This window comes from Kogia breviceps, chromosome 14 (genome assembly GCF_026419965.1).
Source record: "Kogia breviceps isolate mKogBre1 chromosome 14, mKogBre1 haplotype 1, whole genome shotgun sequence".
Taxonomy (NCBI): Eukaryota; Metazoa; Chordata; class Mammalia; order Artiodactyla; family Physeteridae; genus Kogia; species Kogia breviceps.
The window spans coordinates 931,407-940,426 of record NC_081323.1 but is presented as its reverse complement, the minus strand read 5'-3'; the positions used below and the strand labels follow the sequence as shown (position 1 = coordinate 940,426).

Genomic DNA, 9,020 nt, shown 5'->3' with positions numbered 1-9,020 from the left:
ATGAGCCAGGATATGTGTGCCGGGGGGCCTGGAAGCAGCCCTCGGACATTCTGGGAGGGCGCTTTTCAATCCATCTGGCAGCCTCAGGTCCCTGACGTGAGGGAGGAGCTAACAGAAAGCTCTGGAACATCACTGCTGACCCCACAGCCCAGAGGAAAGGTTCAGGGGTGTATGAAGAGCAGTTATTTTCACATCCTGGCAGCAGGTAAAAGGCTTTACATTTATTTGGAAACCCAGACCCCTGAACAGAAAAGAAACACCTTCCCATGTGTCTGTGATGCCCTCCTGGAACCCTCAGCTGTCTGAGGGCTGCAAGGACACCGGCAGTTGTGCTGGTCAGGGACGTGCTGGCAGGAGGAAGGGTCTTAACACCCAGAGGCTTGAGACACGGCCCCTCCCACCCACAACCTGGGCGCCGCAGGCCGAGAGCAGCTCACAGACAGTGGGGTTTTGCGTCCCTATCACCGAGCCGTGTAGATGTGTCCACTACTGAGCGGCCAGCTTGCGGTCAGTGGACAGCGTCCAGGCTGCTCTGTACCAACCGTCCCAGGACTTGGAGTGACCTTGGCAGAGGGGGCCTGGCTCACGCGAGCCGCTCTCCAGACCCCCGGGCAGGTGCGGGCTGAGCCCGGCCCTGACTCGCGTCCCCGGGTGTCCGCTGGCTCCAGTTGTGTGCACGAGGTGCAGAGACCGGCCGCCTGTTCCCAGGGATCTTGTAACTTGGGTGGTGTCTGCAGTCAGATGCGGGGACGCACGGGGAGGGCCAGGACACAGCTCCGGTGCCGCAGGCTGCAGAGTGACAAAGGCGACAAAAACGCGTCCTGGCAGATGCCTCGTGGACATCAGAGAGCCTTGCGGGTGCTGAACGTGTCTCGGGATTTGAGGCCAGGTTCCCAGGCTGGCCTGGCCTCTTTAGGGCACCGAGGGCCGTCCTCGGGAACTGGGGGGACTGGGCTCCCGTCAGGCCGAATCAGGGCCCCCAGGACAGCAACTGACTGTGGGCTCATTGCTTTAGACAAAATGGGGCTTGGAGGCAGAACCAGGCCGCTGGGAAGGCTGGGCCACTTCCAGCGCACTGGCGAGCTGCTCCGTGAAGGCCCCGAGCTAGGACCGTGCTCCCGTCCCCCGTGGCAGCACCGTGCGCGCAGGCCGGCTGGCACCGGCTGGGGCTGCCACTCCAGGAGGCCTTGCGTGTCGTGGGGGACAGAGGCCCACGCGTGGCTCTGCACTGCGTTCTGAGGGCTGTGCCTCAAGGAAACACAGGCTGAGGCCCTGGGGCCACGATGCAGCTTCCCTCTGTACCCCCACCAGGCACCAGCTGGTCAGTTCCACAGAGCCGACCACAGAGCAGAAAGGGTTTATTCAGAGACCCCCTCGCACGCGTGCATCTTACAGTGCGACCCGCCTCGTGTTAACCTCCAGAATAATCCTGGCCATCTTCCCCTCCGAGAGCCACGCTTGAAAATCAGCTTTTATACCGTGATATGAATGCACGGGCCTTGGGCGCTTCAGACTGGAAAGAAAACAGCACAAGTCACTTTTTAAAACAGGGAAAACACTGGATCAAAGGTAACTTGGCTAATTATGTCCGCCTTTCTGCATTTATGGTAATGTGGGCTTCGCTCCTTTGGGGTTAAATGTGCAAATGTGTATTAACTTTCTAATTTTATGGAACAGACTTTAGTTGGGGCGTTGTTTGAAACATCTAGAGTTAGGAGCCCAAAGAGGTAATTGTTGGAGAAATGATTGAATACATCATAAATCCTTCTATTTCCATCCCTTCAAATGGGATAGCAAAAGCGATTAAAGACTAAAAACAGATCACAAGCAAGTTCCCGTGATAACGTTACTGTGCGGATTAACCAGGGCCCAGGGGCCTCGGCTCCGAGGCTGCAGCGGAAGCCCTGGCAGACGCCAAGGGAGAGCCCGGCCTGGCCGGGCCGGAGCGAAGGGTGGTGCATTTCCCTCATCATGTCAGGAAAACAGTATCTGTCCTTTATGAGGCAGAACCTCTTCTTTTAACATTCCCAACCCGCAAGGAAATAAGACGGGCGTATTTGGCAAAGCAAGTGTCAGATTACCCCTAAGGGGAAACAAGGCTCCCCAAGGATTCTTCCTGAAGAAGCAAAAAGGAAATCCCACCTTTGGGATGAAATCAACACAATGAAACAGTGGAAGCCAGTGCCTGGTACTGGAGGGCCTGTCTATGAACCTGTGTGGGCTGGATGGCCTTCGCGGCGGCCAGACTCCTGGTCCTTGCGGGGGGCAGAGCCAGGTTTGGGTAGAGTTCTGCCCTCGGAGTCTGGACGCCATTACTGGAAACCAGGGATGCTGCTTTAGGTGCGTGAATTTCCTACCGGGGAAAACAAAGATCTTTGGGCGTGAAGTATCTTGGGCACCATCTGAACCAAAAGCGCCGGGGCCGTGCCAGTCACGTTGGCTAGTGAATGAAGATGGGGTGCGGGACCTTGGCGGAGCAACTTGCCCCCTCTGACTGACCCCAGCCAGGGACCCCTACGGAGCCACTGGGCTGGAGAAGGCTGCCCCAAGCCCCCAGGAGCCAGGCTTCACGGGCTCATAACCTGAGCGTGAAGGAGTCTTGGTCTGAGAGTCACTCAGCAGCCAGTGTGGCCAACCCCTTCATTTGTGGGGTCAATAGAGGAAGAGGCTCTGTTGGCTCAAGACAATCCCTTGGCCAGAGTGGGGAGGACCCCGCAGCCACTCCGCTGGCTCCCTAGGTGTGGGTGTGGTCGGCTCGTGCAAGGCTGACGCACTGGGACCAGCAACTAGTAGACACACGGCTTCCGTTCTCGGTAGAAAACTCACGACGGTTCTTCTTGCTGCCCGCCCCGGCCCCGGTTCGATTTGGTGACCCAGGATTGAGAGTGACTAGGAGAAAGCATTTCCTATTTGTCCAGCACTAGAATGTATTCCCTGAATCGGTGCAGGTTTCCTGCTTGTTACTCAAACGCCCTTCGGATGCTCTGCGCTTTTACCATCTAGAGCTGCTGTCTCCCCACTGGGGCGGCCACAAGCCACCTGTGGCCACCGAGCACTTGAAATGGGCTGCTCTGAACTGAGACGGGTTCTGAGTGCAAGACGTCGGATCCTGAAGGCTCGGCACAAAAAGGAGAATGTGAAGGATCTCCCTAATAATTTAAAAATATTGATTACACGTTGAAATGATAATAGCTGGGCTATGTTGGAATAAATGAAAGTCATTAAATCTAATTTCAGCTACTTCTCTTTCCTTCATCTTAACATGGCCACCAGAAATTGTAAGATTCCGCACGTGGCTGGTACTCTCCTCGCTGGGCAACCCCGGTTTAAAGGGCTCTCGTGAATATCTTGTTCCTCTGAGAACAAAAGCTGTGTCAAATCCTAGCTACACGCAAAGCTCTTTCCCACTTAATTCCTCCCCCAGTGCTGGAGAGAGGGGAGCTCTGGGTTAGGTGCGGGGGAGGGGGGGGTGAATTTTTTCAAGTTCATTCACAGCAATTCGTGCCACCCCTGAAGGAGAGCAAGCCTTCGGGGAGAACACCAGAACCCCCATCAGAAGTTTCCAGAGAGTCTCTGGCAACAGAGACAGGCAGCGCCAATAGGCACCCCTGGCTGGTTATACTTGGGGCAAACAGGCCGCGGGGTGGGGGGGAGGGGGGCAGTCAGACCTTTCCTGCTGGGAATGTTCTTCCAATGTCTAGGTTGTCTTAGAATGAGGAGTTTGCTGTGCAAACTCGGGAGAGGCCAAACGACATTTATCTTGATATTCCGGTTGCTTGATTAGCAGCTGCTGTCAAGAAACCCAACAAACTTTACTTTGAAAAACTCCTCCACTCAACCCCAGGGAACAGCACGCTGACGTTTTTGGAGAACAGCTGATAAACAGCTTTGCAGCTTTAAGAAAAAAAAGAAAAGTTTAAATTTAATTTAACTTCTACTTAAGCAAAGTTATTGGAAGGACTTCTGATTACTTAAATGGCTCTTTTAAAAAATTCTTATTTTTCACCTAGAGCGGGCAGAGAGATTTTTTTTCCTTCACCGTTTTCTTATTATTTCGTACATTTGCTGAGCGGCTGCTTACCAATAGGTTGTCTGTGTCTTAGAGACTTTTTGGACTCTGTGATTAGAAGCATGTGGCCCAAACTGACACAACTCCCTGAACACTGAAATTATGAGTTCAGTCACAAATGAACACTATTTAAATTGATATTAAAATTTAATCATATTATTCAAAAAATTAGTTGAAATCAAATACTTTATTCTGAATATAAATGATGTACTTTAGCCAGAATAAGCAACTCTGTTTCAGATTATAAGTAATTTGTCAAGTTGATTTAGGGTCACTTTGAAATGACCCTAGAAGTTGGTGACACTTGGGTATGCAGTTATCGAAAAGAAATGTGAAAGTTTCCAACACTCAGCTTTTTGAATGTGCAAAACTGATAAACTAGTCTGTTATGGGAAAAAAAGACAATAAGACATAAATATGGAAATTAGCAAAAACCAGTATTAAGCATATGTCTTTATGAATAAGACCTAATCACACACTTCATTTTGGAAATACAAAAGGGTCTTTTGAAATGTATTAATTAAAGTTAACTGCCGTAAAGAGGCTGCTTTGCAGGGCCGCGGTCCTCTCTCCCTATTAGCATAGCATTAGCGACAGCCGAAGAAATTGGGTTAATAAAGCCGGATATGGTAGCAGAGCCGCTCCAGCGCAAGCTGGCGGGGACAGCTCGGTCCCCCAGGGCGGCCGGCTGTGCTCGCGGGGTGGGGGTGGGGGGACGACGACCCCGGCCGGTGGCAGAGTTCTGAGTTGAGCACCGACTTCTTTAAAAGAGACCCCATCACGGTTCGCACCAGCCAGGGCGCGGCCCCCACCAGCGTGTACTCACCGCGGCCCGGTCTCCTCTCCCGGAAATGTGTGGGGTTGGTGGGCTGGGGGCTGGGCCGGTCGCCAGGGCTAGACCAGGCCCTCCCCTGACACCCCAGGACCCCTCCTCCATGCAGCCGCCTTTAAGCAGAGGGCGCGCCGAGGTCTCCATCCAGCTCCACCCGGGCCGCGCCAGGGTGTGGACGATCCGGCGGGGGCACTGGGGGCTGGGGAGCCCAGGGGCTGTTTAGGGAACGAATTCTGCAGCCGGCGTTAGCGTCCGCTCACCTCTAGGCGAGCAAGAAAACAAACATAACAGACTTGAGAGCCGAAGAGCTCCTGGCCGGGGTCTTCTTGCGGCCGCGGCCCGGCTTCTTTGAAAACGACAGCTGCGGGGCCAGGTCGGGGCTCATCCCGCAGCTCCACTGCCGCGGCGCGGGGGTCCCGGAGCAGGCAGACGGGGAAGGTGCGGGGCGCGGGGCGTCCTCGGGGACACGCCCACCCAGAGCGCGGCCCGGAGGTTTGGCAAGAGCGGCCGACGGACGGGGGCCAAAGACGCGCTCCAAAGCGAGGGCCACGACCCGCCAAGGTGGGCTACGCTCTGTCCCGCGCTCCGCGAACCCCCGCGTGGCTCAGGGGAGGACCACCTGCCCGGGGGTCGCGACCATCCTGGTTTTCTTTTTGAGGCTGCGCGGCGGCGCTCGGACAAGCACACTTGGTCACCCCCGTCCCGTCTCCAGGGCCGAGGGCTGGGGCGTCGGGAGGGTGCCCATTGGGCGCTGCGGGCTCCAGGGCACGGATTCCAGCGCCCCGCTGTCCGGTTCAATTCCGCGCCCGGATGGGCTCTGCGCTTCCCGCGGGCCCAAATGTTCAGCACACACGGGCTGGAAGCGAGGTCTGGCCGCCTTCTCCCCGTGGGCGGGGTCCGGTGGGGGCAGGGTGACACAGTCACGGGGGCAAGGTCAAATGAAGGACGCGTACGGAAGGAAGGGGCGGCCCGGGGCCCTTACGGCTTCCCGTTACAGTGTTTGCAAAGCGCCGAGGGCGTCCCGGAGAAGGCGGCGCACTTGTCTGGGCAGGGCAGCGCGGCGCCGGCGGAGAAGGGGTACACGGCGGCCTGGCCGAAGGGCGTCAAGGGCGCGGCGGCCACCGGCGCGGCCAAGCCCTGGCCCTGGTTGAGGTAGGCCACGAGGCGCCGCATCTCGTCCAGGGCCTGCGCCTGCATGAGGATGTAGTTCTTGGCGAGCAGCAGCGTGGCGATCTTGGAGAGCTTGCGCACCGACGGGCTGTGCGCGTAGGGGATGACGGCGCGCAGCCCGTCCAGCGCGTCGTTGAGGTCGTGCATGCGCCGCCGCTCCCGCGCGTTGATGCTCAGCCGCAGCGAGCGCTGCTCCCGGGGCCGCCGCCGCCCGTCCGCCGCGCCCCCGGGCCCGCGCCGCCGCCGCCGCCGCCGCTCGAAGGCGTCCTCCTCGTCGCCGCTCTGCTCGCCGCTGCTCTCGGCTGCAGCGGCCGGAGCTCGGGGAGCGGGCGCCGCGGGGAGGTCGCCGCCCGGGCCCGGCGCGCCGTAGCCGTGGGCCGCCTCGGGCCCCCGGGCCGCCCCGTAGGCGAGGCCCACCGCCGCCGCCGCGTAGCCGTGGCTCAGCGCCAGGTACGCGTCCCCCGACAGCGACTTGAGCTCGGCCATGGCCGCGCCTCCGGGGCCCGAGGGCTCGCCGGGCAGGCAGGTGCTCATGCGGCCCGGCCCGCGCCGCCCCGGGGTCCGCGCGCGCGCCGACCGCTGCCGCCGCCTGGGTGCCGCTCCCGGCTGGCGCGTCCGTCCGGCAGTCGGTCGGTCCCGGAGCCTCCCCGCGCCGGGGCCTCTGGGTCCCGCCTCGGCCCCGCCTCCTGGCCGCCTCCGCCTCCTCCCCCTCCCCCCCCTCTCTCCTCTTTCCTCTCCCCCCTCCTCCCCACCTCTCGCTCCCGCGCGCAGGGCTGGGCTGCGGAGGGCTCTCCCTTCTCCTCGCGCCGCTCCTGCTTTAAGGTGCGGAGGCGCCCTCTGGGACTTCGCGGCCGTCCAATCAGAGGGGACTTGGTGACCGCCTCTTTCCGGAGCCCAGCTCCACCGGCGGCGCAGGCCGATGGCCAGGGGTGGGGCGCCGCCGGTCTGGAAGGAGCTGGGGGTCTGGTTGGAGACGGTTGTGGAAGCCGTGGGGCCCGGGAGAGCTGTTCCTGCTTCCCGGCGTCTGCAGCTTCTGCCTGCTGCCACCCCCGGGGGTTGCCGTCACTGTACGCCCCCGTCCACGGGCACCCGCCTCAGGCCGCCTTGTCCTCGTCTTCGGTACCATTTGCAGGAGCCACCTCCGGCGTCGCGCAGGCAGGGATCGCCGCCCACCGCGGGAGCGCGCAGCCCACCGCGGACGCCTGACCCGCCGAGGCCGGAGGAGGTGCGGAGCGCACGCCCGGGGCGCTCGGTGGGCGCCCTCCAGGAGCGGCCTCACAGCCGGGTAACCCGCGGGGCAAAGGGCGCGCTCCGAACGCGCTGAGGCCCGGCTGGGCTGGGCCTTCCCCGCAGCTGGCCCTTTCCGGGGTCTCCAGCCCCCGCCGCGCAGTTTCCGGGGACAAGTGCGTCCTGAAGTTGTTTCCACGCTCCTTGAAGTCTTAGTGATTTGAGGCAGGGATCGGAGATTTAGGGATAAAAGCCTCTTGTTTAGGCAAAACCTTGTTTCACTTCTCTGCTATTTCTGGTGAAAGGTTTTTCCATGGCTCGCACTACCATAGAGGGAGAATTTTCTCAGTTTTCTACTTGCCGGGGTGGGGGGGGAGCGGCGAGGGCTGCACCATGAAGTTGGGGAGGATGGCAGCTCTGCTGGAGAAAAGAAGGTGGGGGCTGCACCGGCGAGAGGCTGGGGCGGGGGCGGGTCCTCTGTCCTGGCCTAAGTCTCAACCAAAGAAACCCCTCCAGGGACTGCTGTGGTGCCCCCAGGTGGATGTCAGACCAGGGGTGTTGTCTGAGCACCTGCAGGGCCCCGGGATGCACGATGCCCGGTTCTGCAATCTCCCCGCCGGCCTGGGCCGGGGAGGGTGTGGGGGCTGGTCATCGGGTGCAGCTCGCCTCAGGGTGACGCGCTGGCCGAGCTGGGCTTCCCAGCCTGGAGAGTCCCCGTGGCTGGGAGGTTGGGGGCAAGGATTCAGGCCAGACCTGTCGGAAGGCTTGGGAGGGGTGGGGTAATGATGGAGTTTTAAATACAGGTTGAAAAACCCCGGGAGGGTAGGAAGCTGAGGGCAGCCTGGTTCATTTTTTAGACCTGGGTTCCGGTTTCGGGATGGTGTAGGGCATCGGCGCTCGGCCAGTGCAGCGCCACCTGACCTTTCTCCGCATTCTAAGTGCAGTGAGCACACACTGGCCGCAGGGCTTCGGCAGTTTCCAGAGGTGCTTCCTCCTCTCGGATTGAGCCCCATCTGGGGGAATCCTGCCAGCCTCGGGGCTCACCTTTTCAGTCCTAACAATGGGAGATGAAGGACCCCAAACTTTCTCCAGGTGGGAAGGTCTTGTGGAGCTGGTGGGTGATGGTTGCTTCTCACTCAGTCAAGAGATGGGTGTCACCCTGGCCTCCAGCTCAGTACTGCCTGGGAACCACTCCTCAGGCCCTGCTGTGTGACCTTGACAGAGTAGCTTAACCACTCTGTTCTCCAGGTTTCACCAGGGAGAGGAGTGACAGAGACGATCTCTGTGCTGTCAAGTGGTCGGGGAAGGTGAGCAGGTGCCAGGTGGTTTTGTGCAGGGAATGGATGAGGGCTGTGTGCGCTCTGGAAGGTTCTGGAAACCCAGCACTGATGGAGATCGTGGCTCTCAAGGGCTTCCGTGCTGGATGGGAGGAGACAGTCACAAACACGCGGATCATCAGTCGTGGGAAACACCAGAGTCTCTGTGCTCTGGGCCCTGCAGATGGGTGAGGGGAGGGAAGCCCAGGGCTGATGCTCAGGAGGGCAGACATCATCCACCAGCCTGTCCCAGCTGGGACTGAAGGTGGGCTCAAGGACAAGAAGGGTCTGGGCGGGCTCTCTCCAAGGAGCCCCTGCACTGCCTCCTGGGCTGAGGTCAGGCACGGGCAGGGCGGTGGGGACAGCCCGGCATGGACGGGCCGCTGTGGTGTTTGGGCTGTGGTCT

General features: G+C 60.0%; 1 protein-coding gene across 1 annotated transcript; it reads right to left on the bottom strand.

Moving 5' to 3' along the window:
* Positions 1 to 206: 206 nt before the first annotated feature.
* Positions 207 to 6,605, bottom strand: BHLHE23 (basic helix-loop-helix family member e23). Its single transcript, XM_059036588.2, has 2 exons — positions 4,896 to 6,605; positions 207 to 1,513 (listed from the first exon to the last, which is right to left on the bottom strand). Exon 1 carries the CDS (start codon positions 6,603 to 6,605, stop codon positions 5,880 to 5,882), a length of 726 nt encoding a protein of 241 aa, XP_058892571.1. The 3' UTR covers positions 207 to 1,513; positions 4,896 to 5,879.
* Positions 6,606 to 9,020: the final 2,415 nt, after the last annotated feature.